We start from the raw sequence: 19,506 nt of genomic DNA, 5'->3' as shown, positions 1-19,506 counted from the left end.
TCCGAACGCGGGACGGCGGGCACACACAGCGGGATGTTCGGTTGTTTTTGTTCCATTTAACATCTCAGTGTGAAAACAGTCCAGAAATGGGGCGGTTCGGTGACACCGGGAACAACCGGGACCGACCGGAACCAACCGGGACCGAGCGGAACCGACAGCGCCACAAACAGCGCCACCGTGTGGACAGGGGCGGAACTGCAGGGCGAGCAGCGCCACCGATACACAGCGCCACCGTGTGGACACAGCGGGAACTGCAGGGACGGGACAGCGCCGGTACCGCCGGGCTCAGCTGAACCTCAATGGGCAGATAAACCAAAGAGACCCGGTACCGAACATGGGACCCAACCCGGGACCACCCGGTACCAGCCGGTACCGCGCTGTGGAGCCGGCTCCCCGTGCAGCGCGGAGCCCTGCAGGTGCCGCTCATCGTGGGGCTGCAATAGGAGCAGAGCTGGGGCTGGACAGGACTATAAACCCGACCTGAGATCCACCATGGGATGGATATAAAGGGGACACGGGAACCCACAGCTGGGGAGATGGCACACGGAGTACAAAACTGCGAGGGAAGGGCTGGGACACGCTATAAAACAAGCACGGGAACCTGGCTTTTGTATCTCACAAAGGTGTTAAAAATCCAGGCTTTGCCCAAACTCACAGCGGGGACGTGAAACACCCGGGGGGGCTCTGGGTGCTGGGACACACTGAGCCTCACACGCTGGGTGCTGTGTTTCCCCAGGATGTTTCCAGCCCTGAGGCTGCAGCTCGTCCCCCTCTGGGCTGCGGCTCAGTGCCCCGGAGCAGCCTTGTGTTTGGCAGGAGATGGCTGCGGAGAGAGCAGCCGGTCTGCGGAGGAGCTGCTCAGAGTGGACTGAAGGTAAACGGTCTTGTGGAAGAGTCTGTTGCTGAGGAAAACCACCAGGGAGAAGAGACGGAGCTGGAAGTGGCTGGAAGGGAACAGAGGTGTGAGCTCAGTGATGCCGCACCAACGTGGTGCCCTGTGTCCAAAGAGCCCTCACAGCATTTGTCATGTCTTTATGGCTAAGGGGAATTTAATGGGTACAGAGAGCCCAGCCCTGCTATTCCCACCTCACCAACCCAGTGCTGGGGGCCTGTTCTCTCTGTGCTGTTTCTGTTCAGCACATTTGTCCCAGATCTACCACCACCACGGAGCATCCCCAGGTCAATACTTACTATGTTTTGCCAGGTGTCTTCGCTTCGTTGGCGCTGATGATGAACAGAGGGAAAAGGATGGAGAAGAGGCAGCCACTGGAAGGAGAACAAAAAGGGTTTGCTGAAAGTTCTGTGTGAATGAAGTGCACCCTCACAGGGGGAGGGGACATTGATCTGATGTAAAGGAGGACAGAAGTTGGGAAAGGGGCATTAGTGCGGCCTGCTCCTCCCAGACAACAACCTGCCCTCCCGAAGACTCACCTGATGATGTAGGAGGACTGCATTGCGGTGAGGAAAGCCAGTGGTAAGCCAAATCCGAAGTAATAGGGCCAGTTTCTCTCAATGTTGGACAACCGTTGGTGCATTTCAATTCCTGGTGAGGACAAAACCCCCCAAGAAACCCCCTGAGTTGGCACACTGGGGAAAGACCTTCACTATGCTGACTCCTGTCAGATGGTGCAGAACGGCCAAGAGGCTGCTCTGCCACATACACAGTCCCTTGGGCCTGATATCAGTGCTGATATCAGACAGCACTTGGGTACAGAGGCCTGACTTGCAGGAGGCAGCACTCACCTTTGTTAAACCAGCGGTACTCAAAACAGTAGAGAGAATAGAGCAGTGACATGTGCAGGAGGCTGATCAGCTGGCCAATGATATCGATGGGGAACAGACTCACTATCATCCCCTGCGGGAGAAAAGAGCAGGTGAGGGAGGGCTGGAAGCAGCAAACAGCAACTGTCACCACCCCAGGGCTGTGAGCTCACCTGGATGAGGAACAGTGCCTGCAGCAGGAGGTTGAACAACATGTCAGCAATGATTTTACTGACGCTGGGGAAGGGGTGCGGCTTTCTGCCAGAAACTTCAAATGCGAGGTCTGCAATGTCCTGCACAGGGAAAAGGGAGCGACAAACAGCTCAGCTGACAGCCACTAAGAACACCAGGATGTTCCAGGATGGGATTTCACATTCTCTAATCCTGGAAGTTTGCCCCACCTATCATTTGTATGAGAGCCCACGTTCCTGTCACCTACCTGAAACCAGATGGCATTGACAACTTTACTGAGCACAAACAGGGGAAGGACCCAGAGGGCACTGAAAATGGAGGTGAGAATAAACTCCAGCCAAGACCAGACATCGCCATGTAAGGAAGGGTCACCTTTGGAAATGGGCAGAAAGCAGCACATCAGGAACCTCCTCAGTCTGTCAGCAGAATTACCCACCTGTCTGATTTTCTACTAAACAATTAATCACAGCTTTGCCTTTGTACTCAGTGCCCCTTAATACACAGACAGGGAAGCACTTACCGATGATCTGAGCTGTGACTGACTGAAGTGCAGGTATAAATACTCGGTAGAACAAGAAGAGACTAAGCTAGAGGGGAAGAAACAACAAGGGTTCATGGTGAGGCTTTGCACATTTGCTTCTTGTGCTCCATTCTCCCACCTGGCGTAGTGAAATCCCAACACATCTCATAAACTTTTAGCATAAACCCCTCTGAAGGTGCCATGGCCCCAAAGCCACATCATGTGGCAAACAGACAGCACTTGAACACAGAAAACACCCCAAATTCCCACTTACCCAGAATACGCCTCCATTCCAGGCACAACACTGAAATATCCGGCTCACTATCCGGGGTTCACTGGAAAGCAACAGGAGAGAAGTGAATGAGAGACACAGCTCCTGAGCGAGGACAAATGGCAGCTGGTTCGGTCTCACATTTTACACACTGATGTACATAGAGCTCTCCCTCTGCTTCTCTCTCCTTGCTCTCAACAGACTCAAAGACAAGCAAACTACCTGATTTGTGACTCCTAAGGCTCCATACTCACTTCTCTTGCTTCCTCTCTTCCATATGAAACCTCCGCTGGGCATGTGCACTGTTTGCTCTCCTCCGCTTCTGCTCTTCCCTTTTCTGCTGGATCCGGGCGTCCAGCTTGGAGATGGTGCAGATGCCCCAGATGGAATCCTTGATTCCCTGTGGACATGAACACAGCACGTCAGCCATGCCCAGAGCGGGGAGGAGTGGGACACGGCTGACACGGGCTGCTCCCCATTATGGAAAGGGACATAAATGCAAACCAATGCATGAAGGTGGATTTGCAGCACTGCCCTCACTCATCCCACAGTCCCAGCTGAGGTTGGCCAACCCTCAGGTGAGCAGGGAAGGGATCTGGGGGGAGACACAAGGGAGCAGACCACATCTGCATCACCCCTTCCTACAGACAGGTGAATGTCAGCCCCAGTCCCAGCTGGAAGGCCAAAGATTCGGATCAGTGACACTATTTTCTATGGCCTGCTGACCTGAATCATGTTCCAGCATCTTTAGGAACAGCACTGGAAAGCTTTGCTGTTTTTACCCCTCCTTGAAAGGTGTGATGTCTCATAAATCTCCTCTATTTATAACCCTGGCAGAAGCCATGGAGATCTCACAGCCCATTTCTTCTGCCTGGCACGGTGCACGTCTTCCCCTGCCAGCATTTCTAAGGCCAATAAAAGGTAATTGTACAGAATACATAGAACGTGCAAAGTCCACGTGGTGTCACTGTATGAACCTGAAGCTTATTCCTGCACAAATAAAACCCCACAAACTCTCACATCCGTACAAGGCTCCAGGGAGCACCTGAATGATTCCCAATGGCATTTCTGGCCTTTAGTGCCAGCTGTGCCGCAGGGACACGATGCAGGTTGTGCTTTGAGCTGTACTCAGGCCCTGTGCTCTCCTATACAACGATCCATCTGTCGGTGTCACACACTGTTTTCAATGTGTTTTCTATGGAGCTGGGTGCGGCGGCGCGGTGTGCTCACACCGACTCACCCTGACCAGGTCCTGCAGGAAGGTCCTGACGCCGTCCGCCATCCCGCATCACCCCGACACCATCAGCTGCACGGACGGGGGAACGGCCGGGCCCGGGGCTGGGGCATCATGGACGGACGGGAAACGATGGGGCCTATGGGAGCACACGGAACAGCGGGTCGGTACCGACGGGCCTGGACCGAACCGAGCCGGAACCGAGCGAGGCCCAAAGCGCCGCCGGGCCCACAGGCACCGCTATGCACAGAATGGCGGCTCGGAGCCGCACGGCCGGCCCAGAACAGAACCGAACCGACCCGACCCGACCCGACCCGGTTCTATCCGTCCCGCATCGCCCCCGCTCCCCTCGCTGACCCCATTTACCTCCGGTCCGACCCGCCGGGCCGGGGCCGCTCCCGCAGCACACTGCGCCGGCACGGCCAACGCGATCTGCGCATGCGCAGCGAGCAGGCGCACACAGCGCTGAGACCGAGCAACAACACGGACAGTGAGAGAGAGAGAGAGAGAGAGAGAGAGAGAGAGAGACCGCCAGGGGGCGCCACTACAATGAGTGTCAATGGGGCACGGGGATATGGGGGAACGGGATGGGATAATGGGATGGGATAATGGGATGGGATACAGGGATGGGATACAGGGATGGGATAATGGGATGGGATAATGGGATGGGATACAGGGATGGGATAACGGGATGGGATAACGGGATGGGATAATGGGATGGGATAATGGGATGGGATACAGAGATGGGATACAGAGATGGGATACAGGGATGGGATAATGGGATGGGATAATGGGATGGGATACAGAGATGGGATACAGAGATGGGATACAGGGATGGGATAATGGGATGGGATAATGGGATGGGATACAGAGATGGGATACAGAGATGGGATACAGGGATGGGATAATGGGATGGGATAATGGGATGGGATACAGGGATGAACCGGGAGGTGATGGGGCATGTCGGGCTGCAGGACACCGTACGTTCTAAAGGCCCCCGTTGGGCTCCACGCACAATCACGACCCGCTCACACACACACAGCCCACACCGGCCGTTTATTCCCGGTGCCGCTATTCACACAATGGCCGCCTCCAGCAGCGGCTCGTTGCCCCACAGCCGGCCCGGCGCCATCCTGCTGACATCCACGGCCGTGCAGGTTCCGTACAGCAGCAGCTCGGCCGCGGCTCTGCCCGCAGCGGGGGATTGCTGCAGGCCGTGCCCGCTGAACCCCCCCAGCACAAAGACGTTCTGCAGCTGCGGGTGCGGCCCCAGCACCCCGTTCTGGTCGAAGCTGTTGTAGTCGTAGTATCCGGCCCACGAGCTCTTCACCTGCCCGGTATTGCGGGGTCAGCGACCGGCAGCACCGAGCCCACGTGTGGGGCTGGATGTGGGGCTGGATGCGGGTGGGGGCCGTACCTTCAGGGACTGGAAGGCCGGCACGCGGTGCGCCAGGCGCGGCCACACCTCCTCATCGAAGAAACCGTGATCCACGTCCAGGTTCCCTGTGTCCGGCTCACGGCCCTGCACAGCAACATGAGGTGACCATCATGGACATCATTAGGGTCACCAGACCATTATAGACATCATTAGGGTGCCCAGCATGTTGTGACCATCATGGACATCATTGGGGTCCCCAGCACACTGTGACCATCATGGACATCATTGGGGTCCCCAGCACACTGTGACCATCATGGACATCATTGGGGTCCCCAGCACACTGTGACCATCATGGACATCATTGGGGTCCCCAGCACACTGTGATCCCTGGGGACACACCTCCGGTGGGCTCATGCTCCCCAGGTAGTTGCCAGCGATGCCTTCACGTCGAAAATAGGCTCCCGACGTGTCAATGAGGAATGGTGTCTCCAGGCCCGGCCCGTTGGGGCAGTGCCACACATAGACGTACCTGTGGGGACGTGGCCGTGTCCCACCCCATGGCACTGAAATCCTCTTTGGGGCTCACAGTGCCCAGACCCGGTCCCTGACCTCTTGCGGGGCTCTATGGGGATGGGGCTCAGGGGGAGGCTGCCCCGCAGTCCGGCTGTGGCTGAGTCCAGCAGTTTCCCGATCCAGGCTCCGGCAGCGGCCACCACGATGGCACAGGAGACGGGCTGCTGCTCCGGGCTGTCGGGGAGGCGCACCTGGGACATGGAGGGCGTTGTATTGGGGTCAGGCTCCCATGCGGTCCCACATTGCGGTACCAGCAGGACGTGGTGGCACAGGGGCACGCTCACATTGACGTATTTCACACGGCCGACCCCTCGCGGCATGCCAGGAGTGTTGTCTGCTGTGTCCGTCACAAAAGCTGGAAGTGACACGGTGAGTGAGGCCGTCCCCATGTCCACGGGTGGTGGCACAGCGCCCAGCACTCACATGTCACCTCCCCGACGCAGCTGTAGACGCCCAGGGACATGGCTTTCCTTCGGAAGGCGGTGAGGAGGGACCAAGGGTCAAACCAGCCCTCGTTCTCCAGCCCTATGGAGGCACATACACACAGTGACACACACGGTGACACACAGGGTGTCCCCACCAACACCACGTCCCCTACCATAGGACGCCACGGCCACATCCTCTGTGTTTATCCATGGGAACTTGGCCTTCAGTTGATCAGGGGACAGCAGCACCACCTGGGCACCCTCCTCCCTGTTGACAAGGGAAGGGGGGTGTCCCCATTGAGTGTCCCTTTTAGGGGGGGTGGGGATCTGGGGCGTCCATATCACCTCTGCACCTTGACCCCAGCCTCCAGGGTGGCAGCACCACGCTCAGACGCCAAGAAGAGATACCCCGAGGGCTGGAACTGAAGGTCAATGGGGGGCTCGTTGGGCACCCACAGATGTTCCTGAGGGGGAAAGAGCACAGTAAGGAGGGAGTGATGAGACCCCTCGGTGAGACCCACGGCCCAGACTCACATTGATAGTGCGCAGGAAGGCAGCGGAGTGCAGAGACAGGCGGATGTTTTCACGCAGGGAGAACTGCTGCCGGATGCCGCCCACAGACAGCACGGTGGAAGCCTGGGAATACTATGGGGGGGGTGTCAAAGCGATGCCAAGGGGCGGCACGACCCTGCCAGCCCCCCCCATTTTAGGGTCTCACCGTGGGGTCCCGCTCCACCACCACCACCCTCATGCCGTGCCGCCTGTTCTCCAGCTTCTTCAGCCAATAGGCCACCGACCAGCCCAGCACGCCGCCCCCCGCCACCACCACGTCGGCCTGCTCGGGGGGCGGGGGGCTGTTGTGGTAGGGCTGCGTGGGGCTCCACGGCCCCCCCGAGTCCGGCAGGTGGCCACGAAGTGTCTGTGCCAGGCGGGACAGCGCCGGGCCCAGCTCTGCGGGAACAGGGGGGGGGATGCAGAGGGAGACCCACAGCTGCACTCACAGGGTCTCACCCGAACCGCTGAGCTCTGCTGGACCCCACAGCCCTCCCACCCCCCTGCACAACATAGGAGCCCTCGGAGACCCCCCCCTTCCCATGCACAACCCCTGGGCTGCCACACATACACCCGGATCCCCCCAGATCCCCCCACAGCCCCTGAGTCCTCCAGCACTGGGACACACCGAGCAGCCTTTACCCCCCCAGACCCCCTCTACCCCCCAGACCCCCTTTGCCTCCCATAGCCCCTTTATCTCCCAGACCCCCTTTACCCCCCAGACCCCCATTCTCACCCCAAGTCCCCCTTATCCCCCAGACCCCCTTTACCCCTGCAGACCCCCCTTATCCCCCCATACCCTCTATATCCCCCAAACCCCCCTTATCCCCCCATACTCCCTTTACCCCCCAGACCCCCTATGTCCCCCTATATCCCCCCAGACCCCCTTTACCCTCCCCATACCCCCCTTATCCCCCCATATCCCCCATGTCCCCACTCTCACCCCTGAATCCATCTGTCCATCTCTCCGTTCCCGTTCTCAGACCCCTGCCCCGTTTCCCCCCATTACTCCGGACCCCCCTCACCCCTCTCCCCCCCCTCACAACCCTCCACATGCCGCCAGGCCCCGCCCCCTTCCAGGCCCCGCCCACCGCCCTTCGCCCTTTGTCCCCGCCCCCTCCCCACCTCGCCACCCCATTGGCTGTCCGCCCCCCACATCCTCCTTTGGTCTAACAACCAATGGGAAGCATTGTAGTTGTAACGTGACTTCCGGCGGAAGTGCGCGGCGTAGTGCGACGTGTGCGCGCAGCCCGGCCCGGCGCCGCCATGTTGGACTTCTTCACCATCTTCAGCAAGGGCGGGCTCGTGCTCTGGTGCTTCCAGGGGGTCCGAGGACCCGCCGCCGCCGCCACCGCCCCGGTCAATGCCCTCATCCGCTCCGTGCTGCTGCAGGTCCGGCGGGGCGGGGGATGGGGCCTACATGGGGGAGGGGGGGCCTGTGGGAGAGAGACGGGGAGAGGAGGGGAGAGAGACCGGCTGTGTGGGGCTGCGGCCAGGGGCGAGACGCTGCCTTTGGGGGGGGGGTCCCTATGGGTCGCTTATGGGGGTGGGGGTCCCTTATGGTCGCTTATGGCTCCACCTGGAATAGCATCTCCATGTCTGTCTGGGAGAGAAGCAGGAGTAGCAATATGTGTGTGTGTGTGTGTGTTTAATTGGTGGTATCGGCCGTTCCCCCCGCCTTAAATCGATGGTTTCGTTCCATAGGAGCGAGGTGGCAGCAATTCCTTCACCCATGAAGCCCTCACGCTCAAGTACAAGCTGGACAACCAGTTTGAGCTGGTGTTTGTGGTAAGTCGCCCCCCCTTGGGCTGCTCTGGTCTGTAAACACTTTGTTGTTGTGATTGACCTCGTGCTGTTTGCTATGGGGGGCTCTCAGGAAGGGACTCACTCAGGCCTGGAAGAGGAGAAGTGCTCAGGGAGGTTTGTGGCTTGCTCAGAAGCTCCAGGAAGGCCCAGACGTTGAGTTCTCCTTTCTGTGTACTGAGACCTTCCCTGACTTACTAAACCCTCACAAAACAGAGCTGAGCTCTGTGCTGTAAAGGCATCTTGCACACAACGGAGGTGACGCTTTCCCTGGGACACAATGTCCCCTTTGTTCCTTATTCTCCACCTGCACCACCAGGAGGGTTTGGTGCCCATTGAGAAATGCTGCAGCTGGGCTGCGTGTCAAAGAAAACACCCCGGGGCTGCCACTGAGCTGGGAGTGGAACAGCTGGTGCTGGGGATACAGAGCTGCCATGGGGACAGTGGGAACAGCAGCACATGGGGTGAGGAAAGCTGTTCACTGCACTCACCCGTGGTGCTTTGCCTGCCCGCTGTGTTCTCCGTGGGCTTTCTCAGTGCTGTAGGCTTTGTGCTGTCTGATTTGTGGGTGCTGTGCAGCTGTGGGTTGTGCTGGTTTATTTTAGTCGGCGCTGTGCTTTGTTGCAGGTGGGTTTTCAGAAGATCCTGACCTTAACCTACGTCGATAAGTTGATAGACGACGTTCACAAGGAGTTCAGGGACAAATACCGCAATGAGTTTCAGCAGAAGGGCGCTCTGGGCATCCTAAATGGCACCTTTGATTTTAAAGATGACTTCCTGCGCCTCCTCCGGTAAGGAGCTGTCCTACCCTGCAGAGCTGCCCAGAGCCCTGTGTCTCAGGGTGGTGGCTCTGCCCTTTAGTTGTGCTGTATGCTGTGTGATAGCAGATGAGGTCGTAGTAGCCAAAAACCTGATAAAAATGGTCTGTGGGAGGGCCTGAGCTGTTTAATGTTGCTTCTTTTTAGAGCAGACACAGGTCTGGGGGCTGGGGGCACAGGGCTGCAATGTGGGCTCATGGGCATCGTCCCACAGGGAGGCAGAGGAGAGCAGTAAGGTCCGAGCTCCCACCGTAATGAAGACATTTGAGCAGTCTGTGAAGTCTCAGAAGACTGTCAAGTGTATGATAGAGACCAGAGGGGAGAAACCAAAGGAGAAAGTCAAGAACAAGAAGAACAAAGGTTCCAAAAAGGAAGGTGAGTTGAAGGGAAATGTGCTGTGTGTGTGTGTGGGAGGGGTGTCAACATTCCAGAGTTGTGAAATGTGGGATTTCACGTGTGCAGTGCTGGCTCTTTCTGCTGGCTCTGTAAGGCTGAGCTTGTGCTGGGGCTCTTTATTCCAGGGAATGAAGCTGTTACAGCCTCCGCTAAAGCAGCCCCAGGTGAGAAGCAGTCGGCAGCTGGGGACAGGGAGGAACTGACCAAGGATGAAATACTGCAGAAGAACCGGGAAGAATTCTTCAAGAGACACATGAAAGCAGGGGAGAAGTCCAGGTGGGTTATAAGGGCATGGCCAGGCTGTGCTGAGTCCACACGTGCTGCAGCCCAGCTCTTGTTGGTGTGTGCAGAAAGGAGGCTTTGTTGTGTGCCACCCCTCAGTGATGCCTGAGCTTCTCTTTCTCTCGTACTTCACTCAACTGAGCAAAACGTTTGTTGTCTTTATTTCAGCAAGTCTCCAAAGCCTGATGCTCAGAAGGAGAAGGGGAAGAAACCCCGAGTGTGGGATCTGGGGAACTCTAACGCCAAAGTACTCGATTACAGTAACTCCACTACCAATGGGAACTCAGAGGCCTCTCCCATGGAAGAATTTGATGCTGATATGGTAAGGAGAAGTCGGGTCATGGTGTCTGCTTTGGTGCATTGTTCTGGAGTCAGCTGGGTGTCACAAACAGAACCAGGTCACCAAGGCTGGCTGAGAAAGTGCTTGAAGAGGGGGTCAGGGTGCCCAGCCTATTGCCTGTTAAATTACTGCTGAGAATGTTTCCTCCTGCTGTGACAGCTGCAAACAGCTCCAGATTTGTGTGCTCATTGGATTGAATAACTGAGCCCTTTTGGCAAAGATCTGTAGAGCTGCCTCTGACTGTAACTGATGCTGCTCCTGGTGGCAGCGAAAGCAAGCCAGGAAAATGAAATGAAGCAGTTGCCATTTCTCAGTGTTGCTTTCATCTTGTAGGCCCTGAAGGATCAAAACCGTGAGCCTGGCCGCCTCTATGACCTTGAATATGAGAGTGATGAAGAAGCTGAGGAAGAGAAGATTATTCAGAACACTTCAAAACCCAGGTAGAGGCTCCTGAGGCCGATTGCTACACGCTTCATGATTTCCCTCCCATAATTCATTTCCCAGACTAATCAGTAACGCTGCAGATACAAACAGGTCTGTCAGCTGTGACAGGCTCTTGTGCCTCCCTGCTGCTTGCTGTTGCTTGCATTATGCAGCTCACACCTAAGATAACTGTTCTGCTTCTGTGCAGCACAAAGAAAGGTGGCCTCGGAGGTATGTTTGGCATGTTGAAAGGCCTGGTGGGCTCCAAGAGCTTGACAAGACAGGACATGGACCCAGTCCTGGAGAAGATGAAAGATCACTTGATTGGTACGTGTGGGTCTGCTGTGCGTGGCTTTGTCTTACTGGTGTAATTTAGAGGTTTGATGACCCTGCTCTCTTCTCTTTCTTTCTCCCAAAGCAAAAAATGTGGCAGCTGAAATTGCGGTCCAGCTCTGTGAATCAGTGGCAAAGAAACTGGAAGGGAAAGTGATGGGAACGTTCACCAGTAAGTGGTTGTGCCCTGGCTGTGTTCTTATTGGTGTGTGCAGCTTGCTGGCCTGAGTCCCCTGCTTCTCTGACCTGGTGAAGCTGTGATACCCAGATGCCTTCCTGGTTTCCTCGTGTTGGTGATTTGGGGCTCAGGGCTTTCCAGGAGTGACAAGTTCTCCTTTTATCTCCCCTTCCCCAGCTGTGACCTCAACAGTGAAGCAGGCCCTGCAGGAGGCATTAGTGCAGATCCTGCAGCCCCAGCGCCGTGTGGACGTCCTGCGGGACGTGATGGATGCGCAGCGTCACCGCCGGCCCTACGTGGTCACTTTCTGCGGCGTCAACGGCGTTGGGAAGTCCACCAACCTGGCCAAGGTAGGGCACGGTGCTGGCGGCTCCTGGGCCAGGACTGAGTTCAGGCTGTGGCCACTAACAGGGCTTTTCCATTGCCGGTCACAGATCTCGTTCTGGCTCATCGAGAATGGTTTCAGTGTCCTCATTGCTGCCTGTGACACGTTCCGTGCCGGGGCGGTGGAGCAGCTCCGCACACACACCCGCCGCCTCAACGCCCTGCATCCCCCGGAGAGCCACGGCGGGAGGACCATGGTGCAGCTCTATGAGAAGGGCTATGGGAAGGACGCTGCGGGGATCGCCATGGAGGCCATCTCCTATGGTAGGAAGGAGCCGGGGGCAGAAGGGGGCTGTCCTGGGACCCCCGGGCTTCCTCCTACTTCTATGCTTTCTCCCCTTCTCCCCAGCTCGTAACCAGGGCTTCGATGTGGTGCTGGTGGACACAGCGGGCCGCATGCAGGACAATGCCCCCCTGATGACAGCTCTGGCAAAACTCATTGCTGTCAATGCTCCTGACTTGGTCCTTTTCGTTGGAGAAGCTCTGGTGGGAAATGAGGCCGTGGATCAGCTGGTGAGTGTTCAGAGCTGCTTTCTGGGAAGGGCAGGTTTTATGGGAGGTGTTTCAGACAGGGTCAGCATCACAACTTCAGTTCTTGAGGATGTTCTCTTCCTCAGGTCAAGTTCAACAAGGCCCTGGCTGACCACTCCATGGCCCAGACACCCCGGCTCATTGATGGCATTGTGCTCACCAAGTTTGATACCATCGATGACAAGGTAAGGGGAGCGTTTCATGCTCTGGGTGTTATCACCAGCCTTAGCCTTGCAGAGCTTCCTGTTGGTGACAGGAGGGAAAGAGGAGTAGTCAACAAAGAGGGGCTGGTTTCAGTGGGCCACTTATGACCCCTCTTAGAGGTGGTGGGGAGGTGTTGGGGCCCTGCTAATGGTGCTCGTCCCCTTGGCAGGTCGGCGCTGCCATCTCCATGACCTACATCACAAGCAAACCCATCGTTTTTGTTGGTACTGGACAAACCTACTGTGATCTGCGTAGCCTTAATGCCAAGGCTGTGGTCGCAGCGCTCATGAAGGCCTAAAATCAAGTATTGCACCAAATTGCTGTTTGCAGATGTCTCAGAAGAACATGCTTCACCCTGTGAGCGATAGTCTTTCCAGTGTAGTGCAAAACAGAATGAAGGGATGCGGGTGCGAGGGCTGTGCTTCCCCTGCCCATCTGATCTGACTGCTCGCTGGGGTGCTCTAACAGCACTGCATGAGTATAAAGTAGGAAGGAAGGTGTTACCTGATCACCTTGTGCTTATTCCAGTTCGGTCCGTGCTCTCCTGCCATATTTATTGACTACGGTGTATTTGTAGATTAAAGCTCTCTTCTCGACTCGGAGCATTCCTCCCTCCTCAGTTGTGGGGCTTCTCTCAGTACAGCCCTGCCCCTGGGTTCCTTCATTCTGTTCCAACAACTCGGCCTCCCTCACGTGAAGGCTGAAACCAGAGCTTTGTATTGTTCATGTTATCCGAGTGGCAGCGCAAGGACCTGCTGTGTGCTGGGCTGTGCTGTCTCTAGCAGCAGCTGTGGGCTGTTGGCCTGTGCTGCAGGTGGGTGCTGAGCCCCGAGCTGCTTTTCTGTGCCCTTGCAGACCGTACAACAGGGACATCTGCTGCGTAGTGACAGCATTAAGCCCATCTGGCCGTTCTAGTGCTGCTAACTTTGGCTGTAGCAGCTCACCAAAGTTGATAAACCAAAAATGGCAACAGCCTGCCCCTGTCCTGGGCAAGCAGGGGCTCCTGGGGTGATGCTGAGCTGCCTTATGGCCCCCATCTCTGTTGTCACTGCGGTTCTTGCTGCAGGGTACCTGAGAACTGCAGCATTGTGGTCTGGTAATGCTGGTTGTTCCACCGGCCGGCGATGGAGGGCAGTGTGCCCCTGGGTCTCTGCTGCCTGCTGGCCTCAAATATGAAACAAAAGGAAAAGAAAATACTGGAAGATGGTGGTGGCTGCTTGCTGCTTCCCTGCGCCCTTCCTCCCCCCTTTAGTGCCTCTTGATCCCGGTCTAAAGTGCTACATTGAATAATACAAAACTCTCTTACGATGTCTTGTAGCTCCGTACTGCAGATGTGCTCTAGTGCAATAAATTGAATGCTGTCTGCTAAGAGACATAATTTATATAAATAAACTTCATAATTTGTTCTCGGTGTACAACTAACTTGCCTTCAGCCAGGACCCCTTTCCTCCTCACAGGGCAGACGTTGCTGCCTCTGCCTGGGATGGGTGCATGCAAACTAAACAGCAGCCAGCAGGGTAATGGAACTGAACAGAGCTTTAATAGGAGCTTCAACATACAAAATACTGTACAGTATAAAGGAAGGGCTATAAAACTAGAGCTTCAAGTAAAAAAAAACAAAACTGCTCAAGTTTCATTCTGAAATGAAAGTACAGAATACAAAAGCATGAAGTACGAAATTACAGCTGAGGTGGGGAGATCACCATCCCCAGCAAACACAGCCTTGTAAAAAAGGCAGACTACGCTGTCAGGCATCTGGATGGGCCCGGCCCTCTGCCTTGCACCTGCGTGGCTCAGCCCGGTGGCAGGCAGCAGCTCTGAGCAGGGCGCTGCTCCTCCCCTCGCATGGCGCTGCAGGCTGGAGGCTGCTTGTGGTGTGGGGGGCACCCACGGCACCACTGCTGGGCTGAGGATCATGTGCTGCGTCCTGCGGGAAGGAAAGGCTCTGTACAAACCTGCCTACGGCAGCTCTGAGCTGGGGCTGCATGTGGAGTGACACTGTGAGAGGTGGCCTCAGCACTGCACCAGTGGGTACATGCTGCTGCCCCAGCTCTGCACCCCAGCAGCTCACCCTGCTGCACGTGGAAGCTCTCAGTGCACACGAACTTTACCTGTTATCTCAGCGTGGGCTGCAGCGGAGCCGTTCAGCTGCTGTCCCTCCTTAGGCACACCTAGAACAGAGCAGAGCGTAACTACGGGCTGGGAAGGCAGGAGGCACCCGCAGCATTCAGCCTGCACTCCAAAGATCACCTGTAATGGCGCACACAGCCCATACCTGCTCGGCCCCGCGTGGCAATCTCACTCGCCAGCCTCCCAAAGTACTCGGGCAGGTCTGTGTATTCATCTCCATAGGAAATCACTTTAATCCCCTTGTCCAGCATGTTCTCACGGAGCTTCTTAAACTCGTCCACGTCTCCCCTCCGCACGAGCATGAAGTGCTCCAGGTCTGACTTGTGCTTCTCAGCTTCTAGAAACAGCGCCTGAAACGTGGTGTCGTCAACAGTCCAACCACAGCCCAGGAACAGGAACGACTTATTTTCATACAGCTTCTGGATCTCTCGCTTTAAGAGAGAAAAGGGAAGATGCCGTCAGTGGGAGCAAAGTGTATTTCCAGAAGGACCCTTCAGAATCATCATCATTCATTCAGCCCCAGCACAAATGAGGCGAGGTGTTTCTGCAGGCTGCATGGCCAGGGATGGGCTGCTCAGAACTGATCCCCTTTGTTCTCTTCAACGACATTCAGGACTGACAGCCTGCATAGAATCTAAATTCACATTTTGAGCTCAGCTGAGCCTATGCCCAGTTTATACACAAGCCTACCAGAAATGGACTATCTACATACAGAGAGCTTTCAAGATATTCAACCTCAGGTCAGTGAATGCTTTGAGGACCAAGCAGCAGGCTCGGTGAGGGCAGCGGGCGGCTCAGGGACACCCAGGACAGGACAGGCTGGAAATAGCTCCTGGTGTTGGAGCAGGAGCTCCGCACAGCTCAGCCCTGCAGCGCAGCCTCACCATGACCTCGGTGTTGCGCAGCACGTTCTGGTAGCCAGCTGGGTGCAGCACGATGCCACTGGGGTTGGTGTACACGCCGTGGATGTGCAGGACACTCAGCTTCCTCTTCTCCTGCGCCCATTCCAGCACCTGCCAGAACAAAGTGCCAGGAGTGTTAATGAGTGCTTCCAGCTGAGCTACCACCAAGCTGCTATGGGGACAGTCCTCACTAAGGCCCTTCAGCAGCTGACCTTCATTGCAGAAAGCCCCTTGGAGGCTCTCCGTTTACTCCTACAGAGCACAGCTCATTGAAGCTGGCAATAAAACAAATTGCTGTTAGCAGCACAACCCCCTGACATGGGCAGAGCAGCACATCCTGCAGCTGCCGCTGTCCCGTGTTGTCCCAGCTCAGCCCTGCTGTTGGAATCAACAACCTTTACCTTCTTCTCATCCGTCAGGTCAAGAGATTCCAGGTGCTTCCCCTGGTGTGCCGCATACAGTTCCAGCAGGTTATCGAAGTTTGTGGTTAACACGAGTGCCCCGTTTTCCATCAGGTGAAGCACTGACTGAAGCAGCTGTTTCCCAGAATCTTCCATTTTAGATTCCAAGTCATCAAACACCTCATATAAACAGTCTTTGAAAAACGTTGAGCGAACATTGCTTGTGCGCTGGGAAACAGAGAGAAATTAAGCACTGGTAAGCTCAACACCAAATGCCAGTGGTTTGTATTCAGACCCCGAGAGTGAGAATCTCACCACTGGGGGCACACGGCCGTCCCAGGGACACACACAGCTCTGTGAGCTCCTGGCCCAAAACACGACCTCAGGAACCCGGCCCAGTAACTGCATGTGCTCGATTCCCTGTAAATGCAGGACGTGCTGTACCTCCACAACCATGGGGGCAGCGTATCAGGACACTGACACACTGCTGCGGGCACTCACCGGAGACAGCTTCTGGATAAGGTCATGGGCAACGTGAACCAAGTTCTTGTACTCGTGGAGACACTTCTGAAACCTTTTGCTTTCTTCATCTTCCAGAAGATCAAAGTCAATAGCAGCATCCAGGAGAGCCTGGATCAAACCCTTCCAGGACTTCAGAGCTGGGACCTGGGGAGCAACTGCGGCACTGATTCCTGTTCCAATCACCAGAACAAGTTCCCGAGGCTTCTTGGTTTTCAGGCTTGGCAACAGCTTCCTGCAAGAGGAGAAAGCAGCACAATGTAACCTACTCGTTAGTGCAGGGAGCCTCCAGAGTGCAATCAGTTTGCCTTCCATGCAGCAAAGTCAGGCTAATTTGAGGAACTGCTTGTCCTACCTGGACGTGCCATCCCACTGAGTGCAGGAGCACAGATACCAGGGCAGCAGCTGAGCAAGGGTTAACCCCAAACCAGGGACACAGCAGCAAAATGAAGCTTTCTGTGCAAGATGCATCCTGGCTTTGGGGTTAAGGAAACCAGCAGCAAAGAATTCTTTGGCACATGCTCAGCGTTAAGGCCTTTGTTTCATGCACCGCAGGAAAACACTGCTCAGAGCACAGCTAGAGACAGAAAGGGCTGCCCAGGTTTGTGCCAAACATCAACCTGATCAGAGGATGATGCAAGGTAACGGGAAAAGCTCTTAATAGAAGAAATGCACTGGAGTGTAATTGAGGTTACCTGGGCTTTTTTGCAGGTGGCATTCCATCTTCCAGCAATGTTTCTTTACCCAGGCTCACCGTAGAAGCCATCCAGTTTCTAGAGCAGACAAATCACAAGCAAAGTCACCACATGTATCCAACACAGTGTGGAAAACAACACAGCTTTTCACGGGCAGATAATGCTCAGTTTCATCATCTTTACAACATCACCTTTGAGCCAAGAAAAACGCTTCCTCGTTTCTGCACTTTGGACCTTGGCTCTCATCCACCTCCTTAACTTCTTCTGACAACAAAGCGTGATAAGATTGGCTGCTTTGTACGGCTGCGGCTCTCTGGGGAGCCTGAGGATAAGGCACCTTCACAGCAGCATCGCTCTCGCTGCTTCAGAAACAGCAGGAGGGAAAGGCACAAACAGATTTCTGTTGGCTACAAAAGGCTGCTGAGAGCATCCCGTCCCATGGTGCCAAGGGGAGGATTATCCAAACCCAGCACACATGTGGGCTGACAGAAAGGAAGCCACAGTGCTGAGAGCTCTCAATAGCAAATGACGTAAAGCACAGAAACGCTGCCAGGAAATGCTCCTCTCCCACACGTTTTCTCCAAAATAAGGCTATTAAAAGGGAAAGAAAACAGAAAGATCTATGCAACCTTATCTGTTTTTCTTGCCAGTTGTAATGAAGAGTCCAACAACAATTTGGGCTTGGGTTTATGCAGCAGCAGGCTTCTGCCAAACAGAAATGTTGTATGAGAGCAGCTGGCCTGAAATCACAGCCTTTATAGGAACTGTGGCCTTCACTGGGAGATTACAGAACACTTTGGGTTGGAAGGAACCCATAGAGCTCCACTTCCCAGCACTGTGCTGGCTGCCCCACAGCCCAGAGCCCCCCAGGGATGGGGCACCACAGCTCTGTGCAGCCCAGCCAGCACCTCACTGCCCTGAGGGAAGAATTCCCTCCTCACATCTGACCCCAATCTCTCCTCTTTTAGTTTAAAGCCCTTCCCCTTGTCCTGTCACCGTCTGCCGGTGTAAAAAGCTGGACTCTCAAAGAGAACAAACGAGCATTTATTCTATAAATGATACCAGGAGCAGCACTGCAGTGTAATGCACGTGAAAGCTCTACAGGAAGGAAACCCCAGCTGTGCTGTACTATGAGCAGGAATAACTCAGGAGGTCGTCCCAATAATCTAGATAACCTTTCCATGCTGGATAATGAAAACAGGACACGGTGACTCCCGGGAGCAGCGCTATGGCACAGTGTGTTTGCCAGGCTTCATTTCCTCCCCCTTCTGGCAGCCTGCGCTGCAATGAGCCGCGTGTTGAGGTGTGCAGGGAACACAGATATCCTGAGCTTTATTCATTCTGCACTGAGTTGGAGGCAGCACAACAATCACCTGAAGCTTCTTGGCTCATCTGTCCTGTCACAGCCTTGTTTTGCACTCTATCACAGCACATCTATTACACTCTATTACAGCACATCTATTACGCTCTATCACAGCACATCTATTACACTCTATCACAGCACATCTATTACACTCTATCACAGCACATCTATTACACTCTATCACAGCACATCTATTACACTCTATCACAGCACATCTATTACGCTCTATCACAGCACATCTATTACACTCTATCACAGCACATCTATTACACTCTATCACAGCACATCTCACTGTGTTTCTGGGCAGGGTTCCTTCCCTCCCCCCCATGATCCTGTTCCTGTATGTATGTGCCGTGTCCCCTCACCTCTATGCTCTGCTCGGTCTGTCCCGGCCGCAGCTCCGTTAGTTTAAACCTGCGGGAGGATCAGCGGGGTTTCAGCACGGCCCATAGAACAACATGGAGCGGCCTACACAGAGACAGCGGGCGGACAAGGCCGCGCCCCCGGCCCACCTCGAATCCCACCCCAGGTCCCACCTCGGATCCCACCCCGGGTCCTTCCCGGCCACTCATCCCCCTCCTCACCCCCATCCCATCCCCTCACATCCCTCCTTCACCCCCCATTTCCATTCACCCCCCTCCCGTCCCCTGCCATTATCCGCCATTAGCCGCCATGGCGCCCATCGCACCCCCCGTCGCATGGCAACGCCCCCCCCCCCCCCCCCCTCCCCGCTCTCACCTGGCGCCGCGGCCCCATCTGGACTCGCCCTCCTTGTGCCGCTCTGCGCATGCGCCGCTCCGCCCTCTGATGGGCTGTGGGTGGGAGAACGGCAGATGATTGGCCCGCCCCCTTCCCTGCCGCTCTGCCATTGGCTGCGTCACGGAAGGGGCGGGGATTT

General features: G+C 55.6%; 4 protein-coding genes across 7 annotated transcripts; 1 reads left to right on the top strand and 3 right to left on the bottom strand.

The window, feature by feature from the left end:
• Window positions 1–606: 606 nt before the first annotated feature.
• On the bottom strand, window positions 607–4,418 carry EI24 (EI24 autophagy associated transmembrane protein). The gene is made up of 11 exons (XM_015884055.3): window positions 4,345–4,418; window positions 3,985–4,117; window positions 2,999–3,144; window positions 2,748–2,808; window positions 2,474–2,540; window positions 2,201–2,325; window positions 1,935–2,054; window positions 1,744–1,855; window positions 1,432–1,543; window positions 1,192–1,266; window positions 607–944 (listed from the first exon to the last, which is right to left on the bottom strand). Exons 2-11 carry the CDS (start codon window positions 4,024–4,026, stop codon window positions 785–787), a joined length of 1,020 nt encoding a protein of 339 aa, XP_015739541.1. The 5' UTR covers window positions 4,027–4,117; window positions 4,345–4,418; the 3' UTR covers window positions 607–784.
• Window positions 4,419–5,019: 601 nt separating this feature from the next.
• On the bottom strand, window positions 5,020–7,977 carry FOXRED1 (FAD dependent oxidoreductase domain containing 1). The gene is made up of 11 exons (XM_015884250.3): window positions 7,850–7,977; window positions 7,073–7,305; window positions 6,889–6,999; window positions 6,700–6,818; window positions 6,528–6,622; window positions 6,353–6,454; window positions 6,214–6,284; window positions 5,966–6,120; window positions 5,756–5,885; window positions 5,396–5,500; window positions 5,020–5,308 (listed from the first exon to the last, which is right to left on the bottom strand). The coding sequence occupies exons 1-11, from the start codon at window positions 7,959–7,961 to the stop codon at window positions 5,054–5,056; spliced, it is 1,488 nt and encodes a 495-aa protein (XP_015739736.2). The 5' UTR covers window positions 7,962–7,977; the 3' UTR covers window positions 5,020–5,053.
• A 158-nt stretch (window positions 7,978–8,135) lies between these two features.
• On the top strand, window positions 8,136–14,003 carry SRPRA (SRP receptor subunit alpha). The gene is made up of 14 exons (XM_015883995.3): window positions 8,136–8,298; window positions 8,611–8,694; window positions 9,337–9,500; window positions 9,742–9,902; window positions 10,049–10,199; window positions 10,374–10,527; window positions 10,879–10,985; window positions 11,177–11,295; window positions 11,387–11,473; window positions 11,657–11,829; window positions 11,914–12,127; window positions 12,213–12,376; window positions 12,481–12,579; window positions 12,768–14,003. The coding sequence occupies exons 1-14, from the start codon at window positions 8,173–8,175 to the stop codon at window positions 12,894–12,896; spliced, it is 1,932 nt and encodes a 643-aa protein (XP_015739481.1). The 5' UTR covers window positions 8,136–8,172; the 3' UTR covers window positions 12,897–14,003.
• A 113-nt stretch (window positions 14,004–14,116) lies between these two features.
• On the bottom strand, window positions 14,117–19,492 carry SIRAL1 (SIR2 antiphage like 1). 4 transcript variants are annotated; one of them, XM_015883998.3, is made up of 9 exons: window positions 19,260–19,386; window positions 18,974–19,022; window positions 17,246–17,323; window positions 16,533–16,785; window positions 16,032–16,259; window positions 15,613–15,741; window positions 14,874–15,159; window positions 14,710–14,769; window positions 14,117–14,525 (listed from the first exon to the last, which is right to left on the bottom strand). In XM_015883998.3, the coding sequence occupies exons 3-9, from the start codon at window positions 17,314–17,316 to the stop codon at window positions 14,512–14,514; spliced, it is 1,041 nt and encodes a 346-aa protein (XP_015739484.1). In that variant the 5' UTR covers window positions 17,317–17,323; window positions 18,974–19,022; window positions 19,260–19,386; the 3' UTR covers window positions 14,117–14,511. The 4 variants fall into 4 exon arrangements, with proteins under 4 accessions (XP_015739484.1, XP_015739483.1, XP_015739482.2 ...); XM_015883997.3 differs by having other exon boundaries at window positions 19,347–19,386; XM_015883996.3 differs by lacking the exon at window positions 18,974–19,022 and having other exon boundaries at window positions 19,347–19,492.
• Between the last annotated feature and the right edge of the window lie 14 nt (window positions 19,493–19,506).

Source organism: Coturnix japonica, chromosome 34, assembly GCF_054131305.1.
Source record: "Coturnix japonica strain WE chromosome 34, WE-NBRP24, whole genome shotgun sequence".
In the NCBI taxonomy this organism is placed as follows: Eukaryota; Metazoa; Chordata; class Aves; order Galliformes; family Phasianidae; genus Coturnix; species Coturnix japonica.
The sequence above is the reverse complement of the archived record's forward strand: the minus strand, read 5'-3'. Positions and strand labels throughout refer to the sequence as shown.

Bases quoted from the DNA above. Each gene is read 5' to 3' on its own strand.
- SRPRA (XM_015883995.3), top strand. From the start codon at position 8,173: ATGTTGGACTTCTTCACCATCTTCAGCAAGGGCGGGCTCGTGCTCTGG. The intron at 10,528-10,878 runs GTAAGGAGAAGT...TTCATCTTGTAG, and splicing joins AAGAATTTGATGCTGATATG to GCCCTGAAGGATCAAAACCG. The intron at 11,830-11,913 runs GTAGGGCACGGT...TGCCGGTCACAG, and splicing joins AGTCCACCAACCTGGCCAAG to ATCTCGTTCTGGCTCATCGA.
- SIRAL1 (XM_015883996.3), bottom strand. From the start codon at position 19,477: ATGGCAGAGCGGCAGGGAAGGGGGCGGGCCAATCATCTGCCGTTCTCC. The intron at 15,742-16,031 runs GTAAAGGTTGTT...TTGTTCTGGCAG, and splicing joins ACCTGACGGATGAGAAGAAG to GTGCTGGAATGGGCGCAGGA. The intron at 15,160-15,612 runs GTGAGGCTGCGC...TCTCTCTTAAAG, and splicing joins TGCGCAACACCGAGGTCATG to CGAGAGATCCAGAAGCTGTA.
- EI24 (XM_015884055.3), bottom strand. From the start codon at position 4,026: ATGGCGGACGGCGTCAGGACCTTCCTGCAGGACCTGGTCAGG. The intron at 3,145-3,984 runs GTGAGTCGGTGT...TCATGTCCACAG, and splicing joins TCCTGCAGGACCTGGTCAGG to GGAATCAAGGATTCCATCTG. The intron at 2,809-2,998 runs GTGAGTATGGAG...GTTGCTTTCCAG, and splicing joins GAAGAGAGGAAGCAAGAGAA to TGAACCCCGGATAGTGAGCC.
- FOXRED1 (XM_015884250.3), bottom strand. From the start codon at position 7,961: ATGTGGAGGGTTGTGAGGGGGGGGAGAGGGGTGAGGGGGGTCCGGAGT. The intron at 5,886-5,965 runs GTCAGGGACCGG...ACGTCCCCACAG, and splicing joins CCCATAGAGCCCCGCAAGAG to GTACGTCTATGTGTGGCACT. The intron at 5,501-5,755 runs GTGTGTCCCCAG...GTTGCTGTGCAG, and splicing joins GGAGCATGAGCCCACCGGAG to GGCCGTGAGCCGGACACAGG.